The sequence below is a fragment of the Salvelinus sp. IW2-2015 genome, linkage group LG20 (assembly GCF_002910315.2).
Source record: "Salvelinus sp. IW2-2015 linkage group LG20, ASM291031v2, whole genome shotgun sequence".
Classification (NCBI taxonomy): domain Eukaryota; kingdom Metazoa; phylum Chordata; class Actinopteri; order Salmoniformes; family Salmonidae; genus Salvelinus; species Salvelinus sp. IW2-2015.
In genome coordinates, this window is record NC_036860.1 from 19,518,758 (window position 1) to 19,530,982 (window position 12,225).

The 12,225-nt window shown below is 41.7% G+C and overlaps 2 protein-coding genes across 4 annotated transcripts; one reads left to right on the top strand and one right to left on the bottom strand.

Moving 5' to 3' along the window:
* Nucleotides 1-335: 335 nt before the first annotated feature.
* Nucleotides 336-5,467, top strand: LOC111980682 (heterogeneous nuclear ribonucleoprotein A/B). 3 transcript variants are annotated; one of them, XM_024011551.2, is made up of 9 exons: nucleotides 336-423; nucleotides 898-1,151; nucleotides 1,878-2,046; nucleotides 2,129-2,287; nucleotides 2,389-2,544; nucleotides 3,946-4,066; nucleotides 4,268-4,426; nucleotides 4,515-4,600; nucleotides 5,147-5,467. In XM_024011551.2, exons 2-8 carry the CDS (start codon nucleotides 907-909, stop codon nucleotides 4,583-4,585), a joined length of 1,080 nt encoding a protein of 359 aa, XP_023867319.1. In that variant the 5' UTR covers nucleotides 336-423; nucleotides 898-906; the 3' UTR covers nucleotides 4,586-4,600; nucleotides 5,147-5,467. The 3 variants fall into 3 exon arrangements, with proteins under 3 accessions (XP_023867319.1, XP_023867320.1, XP_023867321.1); XM_024011552.2 differs by having other exon boundaries at nucleotides 2,389-2,520; XM_024011553.2 differs by lacking the exon at nucleotides 4,515-4,600.
* A 1,866-nt stretch (nucleotides 5,468-7,333) lies between these two features.
* On the bottom strand, nucleotides 7,334-9,016 carry LOC111980683 (thymosin beta-11-like). Its single transcript, XM_024011554.2, has 3 exons — nucleotides 8,926-9,016; nucleotides 8,184-8,288; nucleotides 7,334-7,463 (listed from the first exon to the last, which is right to left on the bottom strand). Exons 2-3 carry the CDS (start codon nucleotides 8,281-8,283, stop codon nucleotides 7,426-7,428), a joined length of 138 nt encoding a protein of 45 aa, XP_023867322.1. The 5' UTR covers nucleotides 8,284-8,288; nucleotides 8,926-9,016; the 3' UTR covers nucleotides 7,334-7,425.
* Nucleotides 9,017-12,225: the final 3,209 nt, after the last annotated feature.

The following is a 12,225-nucleotide window of genomic DNA, read 5'->3' on the forward strand; positions in this document are numbered from 1 at the left end:
GCATGTGACAAATAAAATTTGATTTGCTAAAACTAATGTCTGATAATCATAAGCTGCTATTTATTGCTGACCAGCAGATGTCCCTAACGTGCATTCTGAACAGATAATGAAGCTCAGAGTAAAGAACCGTTTTTCGGTACAATTTGGTGAAAATGCCGAAGCCTTCAGAAAGCCTTGGTTTCCCATCATTACATTATACGTTGATCCACGAAAACACAGACCTTGTTTGAAGTGATTCTAAAATCTCCTATGGGAAAAAATGTATGGTGAAAAACCAATTGGAACCATTTCCGTGTTTGACCGTTAGGTTTTATGGGTATTATGATGACAACACTGTGGTACTCTATCCGGTAGTATAAAGATTGCCACGAGTTAGCGGAGTCGGAGAGTATCCATCTTGAATAGCAGCGTACATTTTAAACAGTAAGCGCTATTTTCGTTTTATATCGCACACATTGCGTTGTGATTCAACGATTTATGTCCCTCGGTTTCGCGCTAKCTAAATAAAGTATAGCTGCTCTAACGTCATTAGCTATTGCAAGCTAACTCGGTTTGTCAAATCAGGCACTGGCAGGCCGCAAACACGAGCAGAATAACCAGCTAACATTAGCGAGCTATCGTAATTGCTAAAWAGATCTGTTCAGATTAGGATATCAGGCCTTTGAATTGATTATGTGCACAGTTTGATTGTATCCGTATAAAGTAGAATACAATTAAACTTTGGCTGTGGTGTTTTATCAACTCAAATGTTAGTGTTGCTATGTTAACAAGCTTAGAGAAGCCGGTTAAGTGTATGGCAGGGCAGTCATTGGGGCCTACTTCTAGAATGTTCATGGTTGTCTACAGGAAATGCTATTCATATAGGCTGCTAGCTAACGTTATTTTTTCCCATGGTAGGCGATCACTATGTCTGACGACGCTGAGCAGCAATTCATGGAGACTGCTAAAAATGGAAATGAAGCCGAGGAAGAACTGAATGGAGCAGAAGAATCCACAGAACACCCCGTGGCAGAGGAACAAGAAGAACTGAGCTGCACGGTAGAGGGAGAGCCAGTGGCAGAGGAACCGGCTGTGGTGGAGGAAGGAGTCACGCAGAACGGAGCGGCAGAGGGGGGACAGATAAATGCAAGTAAAGGCGAGGATGACGCTGGGTACGTTTCTGTATGGTTGTTTTAACATACTAACGTAACCTCCTTGGTATATTTTCATTTTTGGAGCCATGTGCAGCCCATTTGGGGGATGGACTTCAACTGGCTAGAATTCAGTTATATATCATTTTTCAAAATATTTAGTGTTATGAGTTGCAGTGATTCAACTAGCTGAGAATTCTCAACTCTACAGTGGAGTTGATAAACTGTGGATTTGAACTCCCACTGACAACTATGACAAGCACAAATGCACAGTAAGCGTTCAATCATTGATATTTATAGAACTATTGCTTGGTAGTGTGTTTTAAGTAGTTAACTTCATAGTCATGCGCAGATTACGTGACGCAATTTGACAGGTCACACAGAATTTAGTTACAAAAAACTAAATTCAGCACCCATAGAAAATAACGCCTTTACACAGGACTAATGAGGTATGTATTTACTGAATGATACGACTCGATTTAGTTGGAGGTACTCCACCAAAACTCATCGTGTCCAACTCTATTGAGATGTGATGTACATATCGTGGAGTTGAGAATTCTCAGCTATATTTCCACCAAAATGTGTGAACACCCAGTCTGTTACTGGCCTGTACAAGTTTGTAAGCCACAATGTCCGTAGTAATTTGAGATTTTTTAATAATATCAAAACAAATGTTTATAGTGGCTGCTTAGTTGTCAGCCTATGAAAATTGTCCTAGGTGTGTTACTGATCTGTGTTTCTCTGCAGCAAAATGTTTGTAGGTGGACTTAGCTGGGACACTAGCAAAAAAGACCTGAAAGACTACTTCTCCAAATTTGGAGAGGTGACTGATTGTACCATCAAGATGGACTCAAACACAGGACGATCACGTGGGTTTGGGTTCATCTTGTTCAAAGAAGCAGCAAGTGTAGACAAGGTATGTGCCATGAGGAAGGTGACATGGTTTTACATTGTGACAAGTTGGGCTTTGTATACTAACCTTATCTCTAACCTGGTAGGTTCTTGAGCAGAAAGAACACAGGCTAGATGGACGACAGATAGACCCAAAGAAGGCGATGGCAATGAAGAAGGAACCAGCCAAGAAGATCTTTGTTGGTGGCCTAAACCCAGAAGCAACAGAGGAGACCATAAGAGAATACTTTGGAACCTTTGGAGAGGTTTGTCATTGTCCTATGATGGCCTCAACCTGACCTTCCTGTATGTTTTAGTAGCTATTGATTTTCCAGTGTTCTAAATGTGTCATAATTCACATCTTCAGATTGAATCCATTGAACTTCCAGTGGACCCCAAGTTCAAAAAAAGGAGGGGGTTTATCTTCATCACATTCAAAGAAGAGGCCACTGTTAAAAAATGCCTTGAAAAAAAGTTCCACAATGTCTGTGGAACCAAGGTAACAAACGGAAAGGAAGGCCTTGTATGTATATTTCTTAAACCTATTTTTAATTTACGGTTGATGGTGGGAAATGTGGGTTAATGTGTATGCTGTGGTTATCATTCTATACTGACAAAAATATAAGCGCAATATGCAACAATTTCTACGRTTTTACTCAGTTATAGTTCATATAAGGAAATCGGTCAGTTGAAATAAATTCATTAGGCCCTAATCTATAGATTTCACATGACTTGGAATACAGATATGCACATGTTGGTTACAAATACATTTTAAAAAAACGTGCTCAACGGGTTTCTGAGTGCAGGCCAAGAACGAACTGAGACATTTTCAGCTTCCTGGAATTGTGTACAGAACCTTGCGACATGGTGCCGTGTATTATCATGCTGAAATATGAGATGTCGGCAGATGAATGGCACGACAATGGGCCTCAGGATCTCGTCACAGTATTTCTGTGCATTCAAATTGCCATCGATAAAATGCAATTGTGTTGGTTCCATAACCCCACTGCCCACACGGGGYACTCTGTTCACAACTTTAAGATCAGCAAACTGTTCGTCCACACAAAGCCATACATGTGGTCTGCGGTTGTGAGGCCGGTTGGACGTACTGCCAAATTCTCTAAAACATTTATTGGAGGTGGCTTAGAGAAATGAACAATAAATGACCATATCTGGCAACAGCTCTGGTGGACATTCCTGCAGTCAGCATTCAAATTGCACGCTCCCTCAATTGGAGACATTTGTGGAGTTGTGATAAAACTGCCAATTTTAGTGCCCTTTTTATTTTCCACAGCACAAGGTGTTGTGATCATGCTGTTTCATGAGCTTCTTGATATGCCGTACCTGTCAGGTGGATAGATTATCTTGGCAAAGGACAAATGCAGGGATGTAAACAAATTTGTGCACAAATTGATTATGGGACGTTTTTGGGATCTTTTTATTTCTGTTCATGCAATGAGTACTTTACATGTTGCGTTTTATATTTTTGTTCAGTGTTTATCGGTCTGGCTAAGCATCTTATTTGTGTGAAATGCAAACTTGTCTAATTGCTTAGTCTGTACATTTGTTCATTCTCTCCTGAAATGCTTTGGGACATGCTCATGCAATGTGGTGTTAAATAATGCTTCCTCACTGAAATGCACATTGCATGCAAGAGTTTTTCAGACCCACTTGCATGGTGTGAAATTACTAGAATTATTCTGTCCAAATTAAACACCATTTCAATTTTGCATGTCGGTATTCAGATACAATTTGTCAAGTTCAAATAGATTGTGTTGGCAGTGTCCTGACTGAAATGGGGGTCCAGTGTGAGCTTGACACTAGAATCCAAATGAATGTATGAATAACTCTTGCATGTTTGTACTGCATGCTGTCATGTCCTTACAGCATCTATTATTAAACATCCTTCCTGATTTAATTCCAGTGTGAGATCAAAATCGCCCAGCCCAAGGAGGTGTACCAGCAGCAGCAGTTCGGAGGCCGTGGTGGTGGTGGYGGYGGCGGCGGCAGCTATGGAGGAGGCCGGGGAGGCAGGGGGCGTGGTGGTGCGTATTAAAGCAAGCAGTCCGACGTAGTTATGAGTGACCTAAGGCATAAGGGTGCATGACGGGTGTTGAGCTCACAAGGCATTGAAGGATCTGAGAAAGTGGGTTGCTAATGGGCATCCATCCTTGGACCATAAAAATCTGGATTATAATTTAGTGCAAAACGATTTTGTGACTTAAAACCACGTTTCTTTCCCTCAGGCCAAAACCAATATGGGAACCAGGGTTATAGTAATTACTGGAGCCAAGGCTATGGCAACCAGGGCTATGGCTATGGTGGGCAGCAGGGCTATGGAAACTATGGAAGTTACGGCAACTATGACTACTCCGCTGGATACTATGGAGGGGGCTACGACTACAGTGAGTATAGACCTCTGGCAAGCGCCTACCTGATTGTTTGACTTGTCTTTGCACAGAAGCACTCAGTCCTCTCTCTCTATTCCTGCAGACCAGGGCAATACAAGCTATGGGAAAACTCCAAGACGTGGAGGCCACCAGGGTAGCTACAAGCCATACTGATCACATGTAGTGCAGGTATGCATTTTAGTGCTTTGTAACATTGTGGTGCGATATAGCTGTTAGATTTGTGGCATTGATGCCCAAAAATTTCCTTGCCAAGATTTACAGTCTGGCTCAGGGGAAGGCTATTGTAGATTATAATGAAATTACTCCACWCTTCATCAATTGGATTAAGTAAATACAGTGCTGTTGGGGATAGGAAACTTGTTTTGAAAGTACACAACCTCAAACCCTCAAATTTGCCAGCACACAATCTGCATCAGATGCACCCCTACAACTACACTACTGGATCAATAAGGGTTGATGTTGCGGTGGACCACAATGGGTTTTCTAGAGTGGGAGATGGGTGACTATCTGCTTAAAGCTGCACAGCAAATTTAACAATGTCTGCCGTTTCCCTTAATGCTATGCCATAACCACTCTAACCGGCAGCATTGACTTTCTAATCCATCCCGTTTCTTGCATGCTTGTTGCCCTAGCTGTTTGCTTGCTCTTTGATGCAGGGTGGTGGGCTCATGTCTTAAGTGGTGTGCAACAATTCCTTTTTCTCCTCTCTTAAAGGACTCAAGTAAACACAGATTTGAAAGACCATGGGTGCGGCAGAAGTATGCAGGACTTGATTCTTTCCTGTGGGATGACTCATGCTCCATTTGTACAGACCATCTGAGGAACTGGAGAAGTAAATGCCACTTTTCCATGTTTTTATTTTATCTTTTTTTGGGGGGGTCCACATTTCCAGAGATGGAAGTGTTATTTTTACTGTACTTTTTGGTACCTTTTTTGAATCTAATGTATTGTATGGTTGTATTTTACATGTCGACTGGATTTACATGAATCAGAAGCTGTCAGGGCTTTTGAAATAAACCAATTTTGAGTAATTTTTTTCTGGTTTCTAGATTACTTTCTTTTCTGGCTCTGGACTTGCAACAAGGAATTCAGTGTGGGATTGGGGTATGATGTAAAAGGGATTTGCCTAAATCTGAATTCATTTAAGATTGTCTAGAGAATGTCAACTTGTAGATGGAACCAACCAGTATATTTTGGATTCATTTTAATTTTGACCTGTTAAGTGGCATTTATAGAAAATCTAGTTAAAGCCTGCAAAATATTGCTACGTGGAGTTGCAGCCCCTCTGGAATCTCATTCATTGTCTTTGGCTAATTGTTAGAAATAAAATTGATTTTATAATTTTGTCTCTTTAATGCTTAACTTACAGATACTGTCAAATTATTCAAATGCTAATCAAACAAAATGTCCAAGATAATGCATTGGAGATTAATTCCATATAATTTGTAGACACTTATTTGTCCTTTCCCTACTGTTGTGGAAAGTCTCTCCTGCTGTGTCATATTTAAGTTGTCTATTTACTAGGTTGACTGTTTGCTTTTTGATGCATCATTTTGGTTTCATTAGATTTGTTTATGGCTGTTTACTTATACAGGATGTCCAATTCCGATTTTTGCCAATTGTCAAAAGACCAATTGGTGCAAAATATCAGAATTGGACTGTGGTTTGACATTCTCACTAACATGTTTGTGGGGCAACATCTAAATTGGACAGTGGTTTGTAATGGCAGACAACTGTGTAATGTTGACAGAGATGTGCATGTCAGCTCTACAGAATCTTTTCTACAGTAGCATGTATTGTGTGTGTGTGTAAAGCGTTTCCATACACCAGTTTAATTGCACTGAAAATGATCTTTCACGACATAGTAAATGTTTTGATTTCTTCTGATGTGGGATTTTGAAGGCCTCAGCCTGGTCCCAGGTCTGTTGTCTCCTACAGCCTGGTCCCAGATCTTTGTGCTCTTGCCAAYGCCATTGCTCATTGTCAAGCCAAACTATTTTTGTTTGGCATGATGGCACAGACTGTCACTCACGCTAGGAATTTGATTGAATTGAATATTTCTTATGTCATTTCACCAGTGACAATCTGAGTTAATTCCGTACGGGCCCACTTGGTCTTCAGTGGTTTTGCAGGTCCCTGGTGATTGGTTTCTTGGACCTGATAGCTTGAGTTTTTTTAGCCTGTTAGGATACTTAACATGGCAGGTAAGGAGAATTGGGTTACGATTAGGTTTTGCTAAAATGCTACAGTTGTCCCGGATGCAACTCAAACATGCAGCACTTGGTCCGTAGCTGTACGCCATCTAGCCACAACCATAGAAGCCATCGGTTCTGAGAAACCATTGTCCACACTGGTTCGAAAACCCGGTAGAAATGCCATTTTCATTTCACACTGTAAATCAGCAGAATTACATGTAATTAAACAACTGGTAATATGGCTTGAAAAACACAAGGTAGGTAATAACTMATTTGCCTGGATCTGTTCATTGTCAACTGAAACAATTCCTTAAGGATCAAAAAGACTTGCACCCGGGCTAGCAACGAATCAAAGTTTGTTGAACTGCAGCTGCTTTTCTCTTGAGGTTTAGGGAAATGTGAAGACTAGATTGAAGAGGATAGTATACCTCAATATTCTGTTAAATAGCTTGCGAGTGTGGCTGTGGGACTTTTGTACATTTTTGGAGGCTTGGCCACTTGTCTTTAGGCCTGTAGTCTACTTGAATATACACAACCTGTTCACATGATAGAACAACTCTTTTTGTCATCTTTTATTACTCTGACTTAGAGACAAACAAAAACATTGAGCAATAAGTGTTTCGAAAACATCCTCTGACTGTAGCAACCAATCCTAATACCCCTCATTTTCCAATTTCGTTGAGCACCAGTGTGATAAAAGTCAAGGTCCTGTTCTCCCTTCATAGTTATGGTTCTTGACAGATGGAGGTCAGAGAATCAAATTAAAGTAGCTGGTCGGAAACACTTCTCTTCCTCTGGTCAAGGTGATGGCTCTCGTTTCCTCTCTTGGTCGATTGCTAAAACATGGAAACAAATGTTAACCCCTTTTTGAAGAAAACTGCTATCTCTGATATTTCTATACATATTTCTATTACTGAATGATTAAGACGATACAATTGATCAAAGCAAAATGTTTGAGTGCAGTGGGGGCTGCTGAGGGGAGGAAAGCTCATAATAATGGCTGTAATGGAGAAAATGGAATGGCATGAAACACCTGGAAACCATGTGTTTGATGTATTTGATACCATTACACCTATTCCGCTCTAGCCATTACCACAAGCCCATCCTCCCCAATTAAGGTGCCACCAACCTCCTGTGGTTGGGTGTGATGGCCGACAGTCCCTGACTAATAAAACCACCTCTCCAGATTGCAGTTCTTGAGTGAAGCACATATGTTGACTCATGCTGTCACCATGTAAAATGTATGTAAATTGAGAGAACACCCCTCCCCCTTTTGGGGCAGTGTACAGTACAAGGTGTCTTTTATACAGAATCTGTAGTTAACGCTATGGTTAATCTCACATATTTACATTTTCTTTGTCAATCAATGTATATAGAAAACCCTCCCCTGAACACACAGTTACTCTTGCATGGATGGGTTCTTCTTGCCTGGTCATCTATTGCTAGGGAGAGATGCCAGCAATAAGCTGGATCTGACAGCCCATGGAACACCTTACAGGGCTGAGCCCTAGCTCAAGCAGATTCATCACAGAGCTAGATGGACAAGATTCACTCACTTTCTTTGGTTGGCAATGGGTTCTTCACTCTGGTCTCCGTCTTCTTCAGCTTAGTCTTGTCGAAGCTGGAGATTTCTCTCATATTGGGTTTGTCAGACATGATAGCTGTAAATGAWGAGGGAGATGCAAATGAGGCACAGTAGTTGCTATCAATATGTTTTCATCCGAATAGCTATGAGTATGGACACGCCTTAGAATGAAACATTACTCATAATAATTTCAGCCAAACAGGGTTTCAAGACTGCTACCCTTGTGTGTACGTGGGTGTGAAGGACAGCTGTTGTAAGATTTTCATGGATGAGTGTTGGTCTCTCTACCTGACTGATCACCAATGTCCACCCCTCAGACCCTCCATGTATTGTTGGGCTTGGCCTTTGTTCTCCCATGTACTCATCCTTCATTCTCTCCCCCCTTTCTACCCCTCATCCTCCTTGTAAATCCAGTCCTGTTGCATGTGCTCCCCTTCCACCCAGGGAGTGCTCAGGCAAATGATTGAGAATAAGTGCCCTATCATATTACAGTATATTAGTAATATCCCCTCCTAAAACAATCACTGTCTTTTTGGATAATGCTGTCTAATAGCCAGCCTACTGTGGCACTTATAGTAACTGTCTTTATCATCCTAGTAAAAGGGTTGGAAATGGACTGTAGTAGATATGGCATGACATATAGACACAGATGGAATATATATGATATACATGTAATATATGATGCTACAGATCTAATGCAGAGAATTTCTTACCGTAGAGCAGGGTGTGCCGCGTCCAAAAGCTACACGTGCCTGTGTCTGTCTATGAGTGGTCCAGAGCTGCGTCTGACACTGCATGTGTGCCTCCTGCAGGGTGTGGGCAGGGGAGGGGGCTATTGATCTTGCTCTCCCTTTTTTTCTTTCTCTCTTTCTCTCTCTCTCTCTCTCTCTCTCCCTCTCCCTCTCCCTCTCTCTCTCTCTCTCTCTCGCTCTATCTCTATCTCCTGACACATCATGAAATATTCATGCCACGTATTAGGAGGGGTAGCAGCAGCTTCCAGAGTAAAACTGCTGATTCCACACTGATAGGAAATATATTAGGCTGCATTATGTTGGGGATAAAAGGCAATTATGTAATGGATGAACATCATGATTTTTAAAAGACGTAGTCAATGCCGATATGAGTTAGTTTGAAAGCAACAGGACTTCTTCAAGGGGCATGTAGTCTGGTGGGAAACATAAAAGGATCAGTCATGCCTGTTAGATTTGCAGATCCTCACCGCTGCCATTTGTTGTGTGTCATCTCATCTAATGACTTCAGTGTACACTGTGCTTTTCCGTCAGACTGAGCACAGCACTGGGGCAAAGTTTCAAAGACATTGATTCTGGAAATCCATAGAAATATACTGTGATACATTCAAAAGAAAATATGCACACGCTGAGACAATGTGGAATCAGCTGGAGACGAAGACGGATTTCTTCGAGCAGATGGACAAATATCAATGTTCATTCTCCTCATTCCTGGTCAACTGCATGGCTGCTCAAGATAGAGGGGGGCCTACATTCTGTCTGCAGCCTCTGTGCCGCACACATCAAGAGGGGCTCTGACACATTAGACGCATGGTGATTCTTTGTCTGACAGCTGCACCCTTAGCCTGGGTGGCAGTTTGTTTCTGCTCTCTTGCCAACTCCTTATGGAATTGTCATACTTGGTCATGACAATGGCGTAGGCAATAGCACAAACAGATCTGGGACCAGGCTACTGCATCCTGGCTAGTCAATAAGAACAAGAGGTCTAAGTTAATCAGACACACACAGCTGTTGACAGGGTCCATAGTCTCTGTTAAGCTGGGGTGGGGCAGGCTGGGTTGGGACACATTCCATTAGTGCTTTGAGTTGGTCGATGCCCATATGACAGAGACCTCTCAATTTCATGACATTGTTACATTATTTAACAATAGTATGCCTACATTAGATGCTGACAAACTCCTGAAGGGTCCACATAACGCATGGCCAATTTAAATGTTATAGTTAGGCCTGCAGATAATATGAATATCCAAATATATGTCTGAAGAAAGAGACATTTCAAATGCGTTGTCCATACACTTCATGATCATCACTGATGGTGTTTGTGGAAAAATGTCATCTTCACCATTAGATGGAGTCAGAGCACATTAAATATTACTGTGAGTAAAGCCCTGCCACATGGATTTAGGCCGCCTACCAACAGACTGACTTAACCCTGGTCTGTATGTCTGATCAGGTGAACTGATGGCTGCATCTGTCTGGGTATTGTTTCACTTTGGCTGTGTGTTTGATCATACAGTGCCTTTTGGAAAGTACTCAGACCCCTTTATTTTTTCCACATTTTGTTACATTACAGCCTTATTCTAAAATGGATAAGATAAAAAAAAAAGTCCTCAGCAATCGACACACAATACCCCATAATGACAAAGCGAAAAATGTTTTTTTAGAAATGTTTGCAAATGTATAAAAAATAGAAATACCTTATTTACATAAGTATTCAGACCCTTTGCCATGAGACTCGAAATTGAGCTCAGGTGCATCCTGTTTTCATTGATCATCCTTGAGATGTTTCCACAACTTGACTGGAGTCCACCTGTGGTAAATGAAATTGATTGGACATGATATGGAATGGCACACACCAGTCTATATAAGGTCCCACAGTTATCAGAGCAAAAACCAAGTCATGAGGTCGAAGGAATTGTCCGTAGAGCTCAGAGACAGGATTGTGTCGAGGCACAGATTTGGGGAAAGGTACCAAAACATTTATGCAGCATTGAAGGTCCGTCCCCAAGAACATAGTGGCATCCATCATTCTTAAATGGAAGAAGTTTGGAACCACCAAGACTCTTCCAAGAGCTGGCCGCACAGACAAACTGAGCAATCGGGGGAGAAGGGCCTTGGTCAGGGAGGTGACCAAGAACCTGATGGTCACTCTGACATAGCTCCAGAGTTCCTCTGTGGAGATGGGAGAACCTTCCAGAAGGACAACCATCTCTGCAGTACTCCACCAATCAGGGCTTTATGGTAGAGTGGCCAGACGGAGGCCACTCCTCAGTATAAGGCACATGACGGCCCGCTTGGAGTTTTCCAAAAGGCACCTAAAGACTCTGACGATGAGAAACAAGATTCTCTGGTCTGATGAAACCAAGATTGAACTCTTTGGCCTGAATGCCAAGCCTCACGTCTGGAGGAAATCTGGCACCACACTGTCATACAGGGCTGGCTCCAGGCATAAGTGACATAAGTGTTGAAAATAATAATAATTTGGAACTCAGTCAGTCTCAACTTACTGTTAAGAGTTAGAATAGACAAGGTATATTTTCTCTTGCTATGTCATTCACTGACAGTCACTCAATTAGCCATGTCAGCTAAATATTTTTAGATTGGTAAGTTAGTGTAGCCAGCTATCTAAACTTGTAGTAATCATGGCCAAATACCAACCAGGTACGCAGGGCACGTGCCCAGTGGCCCTGACCTCCATGGAGCCCCCTTTGATTTTGTTAGTCACTCTCACTCAGATATTAACATGGCATAAGTCATGGGAAAATGTGTAGAATTGCAGGAAATTAACTGTAAAACCGCATATTTTTCTCTCTGGCCCATGGCAAAATTAGTAGAATTGCAGGAAATTTACTTTAAAATGTAATTTTCTCTCTCTGCAGTCAAGAGKGGGGCTAACCAAATCATACCAATGTCATACCATCAATGTATATTTGTCAAGCAGTTTTCATCTCTGTCCACTAGAGAATTGGAGTTACTATTGAATGATGTTAAAGGTCAAATATGTGAGTATGTATGGTCACAGGGGAATAGTCTGTGACAGCATCTGGAAAAATACCTCCCCAGAGTCATTGTTTTGGAAAAAAGTTTTCCAGGGTCCCTAAGGTGTGAGTCTGAGAGAATGAGTTGACTGAAAGCGAAAATCAGAGAACAGAAAGAGAGAGAAAAGAGAGAGAGAAGAGAAAAAAGAGCGAGAAGGTTGGGGTGAGGAAGAGAGAGTGAGTTAGTGAGACGTTTTTGAATCAGGGTTTATGAATCCAAAAACCT

Excerpts from the sequence above, each read along its gene's own strand:
- LOC111980683 (XM_024011554.2), bottom strand. The coding sequence starts at position 8,283 with ATGTCTGACAAACCCAATATGAGAGAAATCTCCAGCTTCGACAAGACT. Across the intron at positions 7,464-8,183 it reads CCCATTGCCAACCAAAGAAA|CAATCGACCAAGAGAGGAAA; the intron begins GTGAGTGAATCT and ends TCCATGTTTTAG.